This window comes from Neopelma chrysocephalum, unplaced genomic scaffold (assembly GCF_003984885.1).
Source record: "Neopelma chrysocephalum unplaced genomic scaffold, ASM398488v2 Primary Assembly neopelma1_74, whole genome shotgun sequence".
Lineage (NCBI taxonomy): Eukaryota > Metazoa > Chordata > Aves > Passeriformes > Pipridae > Neopelma > Neopelma chrysocephalum.
Window position 1 is genome coordinate 2628502 of NW_020897735.1, and position 15400 is coordinate 2643901.

At 51.8% G+C, this 15400-nt stretch overlaps 1 protein-coding gene across 1 annotated transcript in view; it reads right to left on the reverse strand.

Moving 5' to 3' along the window:
- ASTN2 (astrotactin 2) overlaps positions 1-15400 on the reverse strand; it is a 272947-nt gene that overhangs the window by 172649 nt on the left and 84898 nt on the right. The window contains exons 7-9 of the mRNA XM_027687651.1: positions 9030-9114; positions 8785-8859; positions 8135-8272 (exon numbers count right to left, since the gene is read on the reverse strand). Of these exons, the coding sequence (XP_027543452.1) occupies positions 8135-8272; positions 8785-8859; positions 9030-9114 (298 nt within the window). The remainder of the gene's footprint in view (positions 1-8134; positions 8273-8784; positions 8860-9029; positions 9115-15400) is intronic.

Sequence of the window (15400 nt, forward strand, 5' to 3'; positions counted from 1 at the left end):
GGCAGAGCAGAGGCAAAGGACAGCGATTTTCAGTCTGATCCAGCCTTGACAAAGCACGGAAAGGTTTTCTGAGCCAGTGGGCAAGGCCAGGCAGGACACACTGTCCCTGCTCTGTACAATGCTGACACTGCCTGTAAACCAGGCACTGAGCTTTTTGGTGCTTCTAACCCCATTTTTAGCTGCTTTTGCTCCTCTGCCTGGAGGTGAGTGGGCCAGGGGGAGCCTGTAGAGCATCCCCCCTGCATCTGGAAACAGCGTGGAATGAGAAGGACCAGCACGGCACAAGCAAAGTTACTCTGAGCTGCTTGGAAAGTGCTGCACCAAGAGTACAAAGGGCACTTTTTCCTAATAAATCACCCCAAGAGCTGGGGTGACATCCCAGAGCAGAGCAAATCCCTCGGAGGCAGCAACCATGGCAGTAGGGCACTGTACCGAGTCCACTGGAGCTGATGGAAACGTCACCCTGGAGGAGCAGGAGCTGAAACTAATTAACTTCACTTGTCTTCATTGAGCACAGCCCTCCTGGTTCACTGGCTGTGCCTCTGTGGCTGCCCCCGTGCCCAGCCCCAGCTGCCCACACTGCCAGGTTTGGCAGCCGTGGTGCCACAGGGCACTGCCTGCCCTGGGTGAAAGCTGAACAGGAGCTCTGCCCCTCGGCTTTATCTGATTTGCACCAAGCTGCCATCCCTTGTCCTTCCACAGCAAAAACAATGCTCCTCTGCAGCAACATGTGCATCCCCTCTTCCCTTTAGCAACAAAAAAAACCCCATAAAAATAAACCTGGAGGTCTGTCTTCTGTGGTGCAGCATATCCTAGTTTTACCAGGAAAAGAGGAGCCTGCAACTCTCTCTGAGCTCCCAGTGAGATGTCTTTTCCAAGAGCCCTTTCCAAGCCTGCAAGGGACAGTGTCTTCTCGTGGTGCCATTAAAGGAAAAGGACAAAACTCTGCTGTTTGTGTCCGTCTCCATTCCTGTTGTCTCCGCCGAGATGGCTTTTCCTCCCTGCCTGCGGAGCCTGTCGCAGGCCCCTGGCTCACTCCCAGGAACATTTCGGCTCCACTGAATTTTATTAGTTTTGTCCTTTGGCTGAAGTGATCCAACAGCAGTTACAGGAGATAAAAACAGGAAAGGAGGAGTAGATCCCATCCACGTCGGCCAAGTTTTAAGGCAACTGAAATCTCATCTGAGCTGGTTGGTGGAGGTGCCAGTTCTTTCCACTCAGTTGCATTAAGAAATAGCTGAAGAAAAGGCATTTCCCAATGTCACTGCCCCACCCGGGGCTGCATCCTCACAGCTGGACAGCTGTGCATCCAGATGGGACTGGGGCCATCATCCCATCCTGCCCTGGAGCATCTCAGAGTCTTAAGGACAAGTCGCTGAGGTCAGCCCTGGGAAAGAGGGCAGGGACTCTGAGCATCCTCCCCAGGTGCCCAGGAAATCCTGTCCCGTCTGCTGCTGCCACTGTCCTTGTTCCTCTGCTGTCACTCTCCTGCTTCAAGCCTGGAGCCTCATGGCACAGATCCCCATCATCCCAGCACCGTGTCTGGGCCAGGGGATGAACTGCCTGGTCCTTCTTCCTGCAATCTTTCTAGTCCCCTTCCCAGGCAGGAGATGCACACAAAGGCAAAGGTAATAATACACAAATAGGGGGGGAAAAAAATTGTAATTCAGGAAAAACAGTAGAGAGAGGCTGTATAAACAGAGGGGTCAAGGGGCTGTGCTTTGAACAGGCAGCTACAAAGCACACTCCAGCTGATGTTTAACAGAAAGCAAAGGCAGCGACATAAAAACAAATAACACCATCAAAGAGGGACGGGAGAACACCTTTCAGGGAAGGAACCCAAGGTCTGATCTCGCCACCTCACATCACCCTTTCTGCTAAGCACGCACATCAGCGTTAGAGCCCTGCCTCCCCCTCCAAACCCTCGGCACTCACTGCTTCTCTCGGCACTGGCAGGATCCTGCTCCACCACAGATCCTGCTCCAGGCAACTGGATGGATGGACACAAAGCTACAGCAGCAGATCTGGTACACAGGACAGCTACAGAGTCCAGTGCCAAACCCTTCTCTGTGATGGGAGATCCCAGATACATCAAAGGGAATCGTTCTGGGAGTGAGACAGCGCTTGCATATTTGGCGAGTGCTGGGTATTTTTAATTGTCTCAATAAACATATAAACAAAATCTGTTCACTCGATGGGTTGTTTTTCCCTCCTGGGCTCTGCAGCACCACAGACAAGAGGAACAGCAATCGCTCAGCTGCCAAACTTGTAGCTGTTGCTGGTGCTCTCTACGATGGATTTGCCTACGAGCCAGGTCCAAATTTACATCCCCTGTCCCTAAGAGGTTTGATCATGTTCTGTGCAGTTTTACAGCTCAGCATTAAGACCTCAAAAATGCAGTGGGTTCACATAAAAGAGCACAGAGAGTGAAGCTCAGCATTACTGCAGCAGGAGTTATTAAAAGCCCAGGAAGAGGGAGGGCTGAAATGTCCCTTGGATTCTGGGCATGAAAGATGCCACGGCTGGTGATGGACCAGGAAGAGACAGGCTGAGGGCAGTGAGTTCCCTGCACCTTCACAGAGGTGCTGGGTGACCCACATTTCAGTTCTGACCTACCCCAGATACTTCCTGGGTGACTTCAGCTCCAGTTTCTTCCCCTCTTTCTCCTCTGCACCACTCCCCTAATCCCTCTCTCATTTTGCTGCTCACACCCTTCTGTGGCTGCCGCAAGGTTACGTCTCCATTTAGTCACCCCGTAGCAAAGTGAGACGTACCTGACTCTTCTAACCTGCTCTCATAAATCACAGCGGGAGGCAGGGAGGAGGAAAAATCCTGGTAAGCAGCCAGGACGAAGCCAAGTTGACAGCTGCAGGGAAGGGGCTGGTGGCTGCCTCTGTAATGTGTCTGTCCCTTCTCTCCAAAGGACGAGGCCAAAGGCTGCCTCCATCCCGGTGTTAAGCACTGCAAGCTGCTTCTCCACCACTTTTTGAGAGATGACAGCCTCTTGGGGTGATAAGAAGCCCAGGCCAGAGCACAGGGATGTTATCTGTGAGGATGATGGTGTGTCTGTGATGTGCACAGTAATGAATTGCCCTCTCTCTGCAGAAATGAGTAAGTTGTGCCTGGTGATGCAATGATCAATTTGCTCCATCATGCAAAGCTGTCCATTCATCACAGGCATTGACTGCCAGTTGCTCTCACCTCTTTATTGGCACCAACAGAGCAGGACGGTCTGCAGGTCCCTGCTGAGGAACAGCCTGAAAAAGGTGATTCCCCTCTCCCCTAACCTTCTGGCTGAAGGTCTCTGCAGCATTGAGCATCCAGAAATCACAAACTGCTCCTTTCCAGGCAAAAAAAAAAGCAGGGGAAAAAAATATCAAGTTCCCAAGGCGTTTCCTGCACAAATGTCAGTAAGAGCAGGCAGGGTGCCTTCTGCCTGCATGCTGTACCCCACTGGCATATCCCACAGGGACCAGCCCAGCCCATCTCCTGACCTTCAGGGATGCTCACCTGCAGCTGCACCCATTGCCCTGTGCCCCTGCAGATAAGACACAAGCAGATGAGCTTTGCTGCTGAGACAGTGTGGCCACAGTAAGGCTGTTTCCCCTCTCCTGGCCCAGATTCCCTTTGCCTTTCTCACCCAGTTCACTTTTCATCCTCCTCCACTCTCAGGGAACCTCACACCACAGTGCTCACCACGGACTTGCAAAATCATAAGTGCCCAAAATCACTGCAAACCCCCTGCAAAATATCACCACAAAACCTCTGTAGGGCTGGGGCAACAGTGGTGTCACAAAGGGCACAGCAGAGCTGAGCCAGCAAATGCCACAGGTAGGGAGTAAAAGCCTTGCTCCCATCCTTGGCACAAGATGGGACTCATGCGGGCACAGAGTTGGGGAGCAGAGCACTCTGCCTCCAAGAGAATTGAAAATAAAATAACAGACAAATAAAAAAACCCCCCTAGAAATAAAAAATCCAGTTGATTGTACTTTGGCAAAGAATTCAGAGAGCAAAGGGGCTCACTTGGGAGCAAAACGAAGATGAATCGACAGCGAGTTCAAGAGAATTCATTCTGCCACTGAACACTTGTCTCTCCATCAGGACATCTCAAAGGCTTGTCAAGCGAAGGCAAGGCTTTTATTTGTTTCTATGGTTGCCATAACGATAGAACTATATGTCATGTCAGGCAGCAGCTGAGGCTCGTGCCTCTGATTTATAGCTGCTCACCAGAAATTACCAACTTTTCTGCAGAGCGGGTGGCACAGTGAACCAGGACCACCGAGCGTTTGCCCGTGCTGTGCTCTGCCCCCCCCCAGGTTAGCCCTCCTCTTGGTCCCCCACAGCCAGCTGTGCCCCAAGGGATGCTTTTATTATCCCCTGCAGGGATGCTTTTATTGTCCCCTGCAGGGATTCTTGGTGCTGGGCCTGTGGGTCCTCCCAGTAGCTGCCACAATTAGATCAACTCCTGGCCCCCCAGGACAAGCTGTACCTTCTGAAGGGCCAAACAGACATGGCAAGGTGTCTAAGGAAGGCCAGAAGAAAGATTAAATACCTCATAGTAATTTGTTTAAAAAAGCAGAGAGACTTCTATGTCTACCACCAGGTTATGGGAGAAATATAAATAAGAGAGAGGGATGGGAGCAATGGAGAGAGGGAAACAAAGAGGGGTCTTGAAAACAAGCGAGGCAAGGTAGGACCAGGAGGTATTTATTGTCCTGGCAGGGGATGTGCCACAGGGACAGTCTGCCCACCCTGGGAGCTGGTCTCCAGCCCAAGGCAGAGGCTGCCCAGCATGGGAGAAGCCCTGCAACACTGCTGGCCAACCTCATCTGAACAAAGATGTCACTGTTAGCGTGGCTGCCACGATCCCAGGCGTGTGACCAGTGCGACTGTCCTGCGGAGGATCAGACTCTGGGTCGAGGAGGGGACGCTCAATATGGTCACTGATAAATTATATATGCAAGTTTCCTTAACTCTAAGCACTCTGCTTAATTTATGACACACAGCCCTAAAAACTCCAGCACCGAGTTCTGCACGCAAGGTCCTGTCCCTCTCAACCCTCAGGACACGTGGGAGCATCGCTGGTGGGATGTCTGCACAAAGCCCCTTGCCTCATGTCTGTAGGAAGTTTATCTAATGACTTGGCTGCAGCAGTGGAAGGAGGTTTGGGCTCCTCATCCCATCCACCAAAGCACAGAGGCAGTTTGGGGCACTGCTCAGCAGTGAAGCACACGGAGAACAGCACCAGAGTCAGCATTTCCCTGGAGAGCTGCTGAAAGGCCGAGCCCCACCGGTCCCTCCGCAGTCTCCAGCATCTTCATAAAAACACAGGGCCACGTTTGAACCTTTAGCCCTCTGAGTTGTAAAGACTTCATCACTTGTTTTCTCTGAGCCAGGCTTTCTGCAATTTCCTTCCATTAAACTCTTCAAGACAAGCGACCCCGGAGCCAAAGGTGTCAGACTAATGAAAGGTCTGGAGGAATGCAGCACGTTCCTTATTAAAGACACAGAAGAGACACAGGACTGAGCCACCATCACCACATTACAGGACAGCAAACAGGGCACTCTGGGTGCTGAGACACGGCCGTGTTGCAGTTGGTGTAACACAGCCCAGGGTCTGCCCCATGGCATGCAGACGTGACTGTATTAAAGCCCAAGCACTGCAGGTTCAGGAAATTCAGGAAGAATTTCTTCACTGAAAGTGTGATTAAACATTGGAACAGGCTGCCCACAGAAGTGGTGGAGTTCCCATCCCTGGAAGTATTCAATAAATGACAGGACGTGGCACTCAGTGCCATGGTTTAGTTGCCAAGGTGGTGTTTGGTCAAAGGTTGGATTTGATGATCTTGGAGGTCTTTTCCAACCTTGATGATTCTCTGATACACCTACAGGAGCTCCCAGCATGGAGGGTCAGCAGCACTACCACAGTCCCACAGCCAGGGAACAGGTCCCCTCCATGCAGAGGGGTGGCTGTGTTTGAACATCTACACCGTGGACAGCACGTGTTCACCTCTGATGGTTGGTCTGACGTGATGGGTCATCACCTGAACATCTGAACCACCAAAACTGCTGCATTACCGCTCCCTTGAGAAGCTGCCAACACTTGTGTCATTCCACAAATGACAAAGCAAAGTGGCTGCAAGATAAGCAGCTCTAAAAGTACCTTTCTCATTGTGTGAAAGCACCCAAGAACCTCAGAGGAAGTTCTCAGAGACAGGCCAACATGATGCCCATGAGCACCAAACACAACACTGACCCCGCTCACCACCTGCAGTGGATCTGAGCAGCCCCAGCATTAGCTGCTTTGCACCATCCCACTCCAATTTGGGGGTATCACCTTGGTTTCCACCCACCTCGGGGTGCTCAGGACCCCAAGCTTGCAGTTTCTCCTTTGAGAAGTGTTTAAGTTCTACTGCAGAAATATTAGATCACTTTTTGCTTCTCACTGTATCTGTGAAACCTTCCATAATTCAACATCAAATATTTATTCTTACGTTTATTAAAGTTTTAATAATTTAGCAACTCCTGTGTGTAAGATACAAGCGCCGTGAACTCGCCTCTCCTTAATTCTACCTGAGTCACTCCAATATTTATACCTGGAATTCTCAGTTCAGGTTCCTTTTATGAGGGGAGAAGGCAACAACCTCAATGGCAGAACCTCCCCTCCTCCTGCCTGGCATTCATCCATCCTTCAGAGACTTTTCCACGAGGATCAGTGCCCAGAGACAATTACTGCACTGGAGCAGAAAACAAGCTTCCGAGCCTCTACCTTTACTGAGGTCCTTTTAATGAAGATGTGAGGAGGCAAGAAAGAAATAATGTTCTCCTGGCATTTCGGCTTGGAAAATGTTAACATAAACCAAGGCAACCCTTCTCCTTCTCAAATGAAAAGCAGAAGTTGTTGCAGACAAGAAAAACAACGCTCCTAAGAGAGCCAAATTGTGATAGATCTGTACCATCAGTCTCTTTTTGAAGGAGAGGGAACAAGCACTGATTACAAAAACACACTCTTGGAAGTGAGGACCTCTTGGATGCCAGTCCTGGCTCTGCCATAGCTTTTGTAGGCACTTGCTTTAACCACAGCACTGCCAAGTTGATGGTACAGAAGAATGGAAATCCACAATCCCATCACTCTGGGAAAAGACAAGATGCAAGGGGCTGGGGGACACAAAGGATCCTGTTGGTACCCAGGAAGATGATTCATGACACAGGCAAGAATTTTCAAGTCAGGAAATTGTGTCTGGAGTCAACTGGAGAAAGCAGCAAGAAGGAAGGAAGAGAGGGAGGAAGGGAGGGAGGGGTCATGGAGTCTCCCTGGCACCCAACACTCACATGCTCGATCTTAATTTAATGGGATAGAGGGGAATACACGCTAAATACCTTCAGAATTAAACCCTTGTAGTTGACAGTTAAGCCCTTGTAAATCGGACCAAGGAGGACAGTGACCACCAAGGTGATCACCACCTCTTCTCCAAGGCCCCTCTTTCCAGCTGGGGCACAGAAGACAACTGATGTGCCTGGCTCCTTCTCCAGGGACCTCTCAGCCCAGTCTCCCAGGAACAGCCTCTCCCTCCACCAGGGCAACTCTCCTCCTGCAATGCCCTCTTAGGTCCCGCTTCAGAACCAGACTATCCCAAGTCCAAGGACATCTGGTTAAAATACAAACTGGCCAAAACGGGGGAGCCAGAAAAATATCCAGGCATTTACTGAACTCCAGGAAGTAAAAACCCCTCTAATTGTATGAGCAACAGAGCCTTTCACCCCTCACAAGCATCCCAGCAGCTATCAAGGGCCAGGTGGTTGTGATGTATGTGTGAGTTTCAGAAAGATGACAGCACCTCCATCCTGGTAAATGCATCCATTTAAGCACTGCAATCTAACATTACATTTAAGCCACTTTAAAATTGCCTTCTCCTACCAATTCACCTGTCTGTACTGGCAGACTTCAGAGTTACACACTCAGGCCTGGCCTAGACCCATCAGACCAAAGAGCCTGGAGAGCCATCACATCACATTTCCTATTGGAAGAAAATTAATCAAACCTATCATCATAGAAATTACTGCATCCTCAATAACAATTTAAAGAGCGGTGTAGTCACTCAAGCATGAAGAAAACGAGAAATCTGCTTCCTACCTGACATCTGCTGGATCTTCTGTCACCAGAACATCTGTCTTGCAGCTGGCAAGAGGATTGATGGAAAGCTCCACAGGGGGCACCACGAAGCTCTTACTGACTGGAAGCCACAGCCCTTGACCCAAACTATAGGTAGACCTGGAATAAGGGCAAATGTGTCACAAAGGAAAAGAATGTCCTCAGGGAATGGTGGCTCTCCACCGCACCTGCCCACCTTGAAGTCAGAGCAGTGGTGGCACCATGAGAGATAAGTCAGTAATTTGGGCTTGTCCTGAAAGCCAAATGGGAGAGGAATAATGGCATTCCCCTCCTTGTGCCAAATTGAGAGTTGGGCTTTGATGATCCTTGTGGCTCCCTTCCAACTCAGGATATTCTGTGATTCTATGAGATGCAACAGAAGGGGATGGTCAAGCTCTTCTTTTCAGCCCACAGGGACTCTCTGTGCACATTGGCCTTGTGTTTGCTGAGGGGACAAGAGGAGAACCCTTCTCTGCCTGGATTAATCTTTCAGGTCTGTGACAGGCAAATGACACTCGTGTGCTCCTGCCAGCACAAGACAGAGCTGGGAGTGACCAAGAGGTTGCATCTGCTGGCATGTCTTCATGGCTCTCCCCACCCAAATGTCCAAGATGAACCCTGCTCTGACTCACCTGAGTATCTTCTCTGGCGCCTGCTCTCCTGTGACCAAGTCATATCCCCGCTCCAGCGTTGTGTAGGGCCACGGCCTGGGAGGAGGGATGGAGAGAGCAGCTGAGCACATCACTCAGCAGGAAAAGCAGCACAGCCTGGTCCCAGGTCTTTGGGGCCAGTGATCACCCAAGGGGAGGAGAACCAGGCTCCTCACCACTGTGGGAGAGCCAGGACAGAGCAAACCCACCCTCCTGTCCCCACTCACCCTTCGCTGTGTCCCCAGTCACTGCGCACACACAAGTGCCGGTGGACGGGGTCTGGGGCGTACCCTTCATGGCAGCTGCACTCTCCTAAAAGAGAAGAGGGAAGGATGAGACCTTTCTGGCCCAGAGGCACATCAGCGACTGCAGAGTTGGACCCTCCTCCCCCGCTGCCCATCTCTGTGTGTTCACAGCCACTCCTGCTCCCTGCTACGGATCTGGAGCACTTTGGACCCCAGAAACCTCTGGGAGCCATGAAGGAGGAGATGAGGAGATGAGGAGATGTGGAAAGGTGCAAGAAACCTGTAGTTATTCTGGGATGGATTACATGATGCAGCACCCACAGGAGCCAGCGATGAGGTTTCATGATGCAAAAGGTCTGTCCTTACCTAGTGTTCCTGTGCAGCCCTGCAGCTCTCCAGGCTGAGCAAACCTCTGTTCAATGGCCCCCAAGAAATATTCCCTACAGAGATGTACCTGCATGGATCCAGCCCCTGCCCTGAGACCTACCCACAGCTCTGGCAGAGGGGCTGCTCAGGAGCCAGGGGCTCACTCCTCAGCAGGGATTTTGACCTTGCTTGAGCAGAACCAGTGTCCAATCCACGTATGAACTGAGGAGGGATGCCTCAAACCCATTCTGGTCACATCCACTTCCCACCTCTGCTCCTGGCACCTCACACAGGGTGGGGCAGCAGAGCCTCCTGCAGCCCAAACTCCCACAGGAGGATGCAGAACCCCCCAAACTCCATCCTCCACAGGCAGTTCCCATGTCATGCCCCCGTCCCACAACAAAAGGGCTCTCAGACCTGCTCCCCTCCACTCTCTGGGTGCTGCCTCACCCTGTTACACCCTTTTGACAGCAAGAGAAGACATTTCCCACACCAGAAACCCGCGCGCGCTTGGCCCAAATTGATTCAGTGTTTGGTAGAAATACATAACCCGGAGCAAGAAACAGCAAAATCAAAAGATTAATTGGATTTGCACGTGGAGTTTCTGCTACAAGCTGCTGCCAATGTTTTTCCTCCCTCCCCTCCTCTCCCCTTCGTGCCTGGCTGTGCAGCAGGATGAGCTGTAAACACGGGAGGGGTGGGGACATGGGGAGGGTGTTGGGAGGGGGGTATCCCCAGCACGGTGGCAATGCAGACTGGCAGGTGCCTTGGTGCTCATGGGGATCCTAAGCAAGTTCTTAAAATGCCTCACAGGGATTACAGTAAAGAGCTTTATTGTCAGGGGGGAGTGAGAAGGGGATTCAACTGCTGATATTTTTAAGGAAGAGATGCCTGAAAAGGGAGAGGCAGCAAAAAAAGAAAAGGGGGGGGGGAAGAGACGGCTAATGATGTGCTAAAATGCAACAGCACCTTCATGAAATATTCACTGCCTCAAACGCGTCTAATATTAAAGATTAAATGTCCTGGGATTTGTCCTAGCGACTTCGAAGCACTGATTTATGATCTGTCAAAAGCTGCTAACCTTATGATTCATAACGGGAGCGGCAGGAACATTGCTCCTCCAAAGGGAAAGAGCTGGGAGAGAGATGGTGGCACTCGGCCCTGCTCAGGCTCAGCCGTGCCTGGGGGCTGGGGCGGACTCGGCGCAAGAAAACACAGGTCCTAATGGCTCCATCAGTGATTTTAAAAAAAGAAAAGTTATTTTTTCCTTGGGTGCTTAGTGCGCAAGTTTCCCCGGCCGTGGCGTGGATCATTAATTCCTGGTGCTTATTACATAACAAATATATGCTCTGCAAATGAGAGACATCTCAAAGTGCTTGCGAAGCAGAGCTGGGAGTCTCGGGGCACCGGCTCATGCTCAGCTCCTGCCACAGAAATTAGAGCAAGTAGGGGAAAAACCACCTACAGGGATTGGAATCCGGCAGCCCCAACGCCTCCCTCCGTATCGATGGCTGGGGGTGCTGGTGTTGAACCCCCTCCCTGTGGTGCAGGAGGGTTTATTTTCTCTGCTGGCTTGTTTACTGCTCTGTCAGTTTGGCGTCGGAAGGAGAAACTCTATCAACCTGCAGAAATATTGATTTTATCGACTCCAATCCCGGAGTTTCAGCAGCTACAGCTGCTGCTCGAGGCTTTATCGGGAGGTTTATTGGGAGGTTTATTTCAGTAAGTGAGAGGGCAAGTGGTGGCACCGGTTGGGCAGGAGACACAGGGCGGGCAACAAGGAGGACTCCAGGGAAAGCCACCCACAGCACAGAGACTAGGGATACCTGCCCCTCTCTGTAACCACTCGGGACTAGCTTTCCACAGGTTTTCCAGGGAGATCTACACCCCTTTGGCAGAGTTTTAGCAATTGGATAGGAAGGCTCCCAGCACAGAGTTGGCTGAGCTTTGCAGTCTGCTGGAAGTGTGGGGACTCCATCTCCTCAGTTTAGTATCTATTCCTGTATCTACAACCACAAACAGACAACTAGTGGGGCTTCCAAAAAACCTCAGCAGAACCTGCTGTGCTCTTACAGATTCTCAGGAGCTTTTGCTCTCTCCCCATCAGAATCCACCCTCCTCCTTTAGCCCCCTGAACTACTCTGTTATTTCCAGTCAGTTCCCATCCTCTCTGGGCATGATGATGAGCCAAGGAGGATGCTGAGCCTGGCTAATCCCCGTGGAATGAGAAACATCTGATAAAGTGCCCAGAGTGGCAGGAACAGGGGTTCCTGTACCTCTAACCCCTCTTAGGGTGTGTTTTTAAACAAACCACCGAACAGCAGTGCCTCTGTTCAGAGACACTAAATCCCGCGTGCTTCTGAGACAGACACAGTTATCTGCTCAGCATTGCTGCAGCTAAGTTAGGATTCAAGCTGAGGTTAAAGCCAAAGTCAACCAAGGTAACCAAGTTTGACAAATAGCCACACCTGAAGCTGGATGCAATTTCCACAGGTCCTGCACACGCCTCTCTGCACAGCACAAATGAATCAGGATCTACCAACGGCCGTGACAAGCATCCTGCTTCTGCAGCCACCACCCCACACCCTGTCCATGGTAAAAACACAGGTCTGTGTAGTCCTTCCTCTGCCTTTGGATTCATAAACCACAAATCAGGTACGATAATCCATGGCAAATTTTCAGCTGTTATAGGAAAGGGAAGGGTCGCTGCTCGCCCAGTTTAAGCAAGGACAGATCCTGGTGCTCAGCTCTGGAGGTCCAACGTTCTATTACCATTTAAACAAAATGCTGGGAGGGGAAAGAAAATCTCTGAATAAAGCAGGAAATGCAGCACCATAGGCCTAGCAAGAGGCTCTGAAAACACATCATTCAAATAATCACAGAATGGTTCAGGTTGGAAGGGACCACCGGTGGAATCATCTGGTCCAACATCCATGCTCAAACTCATGGCACAGGATTGTGTCCAGATGGTTCTGGAATATCTCCAGTGAGGGAGACTCCACACCCTCCCTGGGCAGCCTGTTCAGTGCTTGGTCACCTGCACAGTAAAGAAGTTCTTCCTCATATTTAGGTGGAACTTCCTGTGCATCAGTTGGTGCCCATTGCCTCTCATTCTATTGCAAAGCCCGGTTCCACTCTCTCTTCAGATACTTATTATATATCTCTAATATATAGACACATTCCTGTGACACCTACAGCTACGTGGAAGAGCAAGGGAGGAGCTGAGGCCATGGGAAGCACTCACAGCAGCGAGTTCTCCATCCTCCCCTACTCCCCTCTCCTGACTGACTTACACAACATCTCATCACAGACTGTGCTGCCATGACTAATTACAGGTGACACGGAGCCTCCGTGCCAGTTTCTGCTCAGGGAGAGTGAACTCGTTGTTTGAAACAGCAGGACACATCCCCAAACACCACAGACACGTCTCACCTGCAACCTTCCTCCTCTGTGCCTTCATCCCCACGGAGGCTGGTGAGAGGATGACCGACAGCTCAACCCAATGCACCATCCAGAGCCCCATGCAGAAAGGCTGGGTGGGTAGGAGCAGGGAGCACACGGCTCCTGGAGAAATGTCTGTCACTCCTGCCCTCAGCTGGGAAGGGGAGAAGGATCTGGAAACTCATCTGGAGGAACAGGGCCAATTAGGGACACAATCAACCCAGTTTCTGCATGCAGGCGTGAGCTGCCTCTGCCCATCTGAGCAAAGGGTTTCTCATGTGCCTGTGCTCTGTGCTGGCTTCAGTGCTGGAGCTGCAGAAGGGCAGGAACAGACTGCAGCCAGCATTAGCATCCATGGATTTTGGCTCAGGGTTGGCCCACGCTGAGGCTTGCTCATGCCTGAAGGAAACAAATATAACACAAGCCACATCCGAGCTCACCACCTCCAGAGGCACAGGCACAGTGCAAAGCCAGCTACATGGAGGACAACAGCCCTCCAGCTCCTGCTTCATCTTGACCAGCACAGCTCAAGGCTTTAGCTCTCTTTTTTTTCTATATCTAAGCTGAAAGTTGCTAAACTATTCTTCCATTTTTTCTCACCACACTGTGCTGCTGCTTCTGCTCAGAGGGGGAACAGGGTATCCTGCTGCACCCAGATCCTCCCTGCCCGTCCCCATGCTCTGCCCAGGAACAGTAGAGCAGGGCTGAGGGACAAACTGCCAGCGTGCCAAGTAATCCTGTTAGACTCATTAGGGCAAGAGCTGATCCGTGGTGATAATGCTCCAAGATCCCCCTAATCCACCCGCCCAGTGCACAGCGTGAAGTGGAGGCTCCCGGAGTCCCTGTGCTCCTAAGAAAGCCGCTCTTTGCTGTCATTGGCAATTCTATTTAAGGAGCTGGAGGAGCTTTGGCTGTGGTGCAGCAAAGCTGTGGCTCATCAGCCTTCTCCTGGCACTGCTGGTGTCTGTGATTCCCTGCTCCACGGCAGCACCTCCATCCCTGGTGCTCACCCTTGTCCTGGTGGGATGCCCTGCTGTGCCAGGGTCATGTTCCAGCTGCAAAGGCACCACCCTGAGGCAAGTCCAGATCCCAGCTGGAGGGGTAGCCTGTTCCTGAAGTCTGGGGGGCTATAAATACATTGCATTGCATGTACACACACTTGCTTCAGGGCTGCCTCTCTGCCTGAAGCAACGCACGGTCTGGCCCCAGCTTTTCTGGTTCCCTCCTCTCTGGACACACACACCCCCCAGGGGACACACCAGCCCCAGCAGAGCATCCCCAGTGCCGGTGAGAAGGGAAGCTGCAGCACCACATTCCCAGCCTCCCTCAGCTCTGTAGCCCAGCTAGGTTGTCATTCCTGTTGAGCCCCCACCAGCAGTGGGGTGAGCTGCTCCCCCAGCACTGCCTCATGCTCCTCCTCCATCCACCCTCCACAGCACACCAGCAGAAAGGGTTTGCAGAGGGAGATGGGCACTGAGGCCAAGCATTTTTTAGTGAACACAGACAGCTGTTAAGCACAGTGCTGCCCACCCTGCCAGCCCTGACTGCTCCAGTGTTTGTGCTGGGCCACGGCACAAAGCCCCTCTCTCTTCCAGGCGAGTGTGGAGCCATCTCCAGGGTTACCAGCCTGCTCTGAGGCAGGAGGACTGGAGGGTTCCCCCTCCCTCCCCACTGCAGGGATGCAGGGCCTGAATACCCTCGTCAGCAGCAAAGGTGGCTGCAAAAGTGGCTGCAAAAGGCAGCTGCCACCCAGGTACTGCTGTCCTGGCCACCAGCTTGGTGCTTGGCAAGGGCAACGTCCCCTTGTCACCACTGCCTGCAGCAGGAGCTGCAGCCCAGGAGCCACCAGAGCAGAGGGAACCTGGGCACTCCTGTGCTGGGCTGCCTCCTGCCTCCACACAGGACACCCTGTGCTGCCCCTAGCTCTGCTGCCCCCCACATGTTGTCCCAAGGTGGTGGCTTGCCAGGGATAGGACAAGACATACAACGTTGGTATCAAGATTTAAAACACCACAACAAACCCCTTCCTTTAAGAACTTGATGTGTCCCTGCAGGATAACAGAGCAAGGGCCTCTTTTGAGGAGATTCAGAGAAAATTAAACACAGTCAAGGATGAACAATGGTCTTAATAGTTCATTAAATTCCCAGCTTCAGTGAAGATGTGAAGCACCTTCAGAGAGCTGCTCCTCAGGCCTGGGTTGGCCTCTGGCTGAGGCTGTGGATCCTCCAGCAAGGGCAGCAGCGGCACCAGCTCCCAGTGAACCTCTGTGAAAAGCTTCTCTTCTGCCCCTGGTATCTGCTGTCCTTGCCCTTCGGGGATGGCACTTTCCAAACCTGAGCCTCTGCTTCATCCCGATGAGAAATGCAACTTCCATAGAAGCAGTTTGGCTCCCAAGGAACAAGACAGGGAAGGTGGCTCCTGCCCAGCCAACCTGGCACGGAGCATAGAGGGAAAACCTGGAGTCAATTTGACAGTTATCCCTCCTCTCTCCCTGCTGCAAGTCACCCTCTTCACCAGATCCATCACAGTATTTAAGCACAAGCTT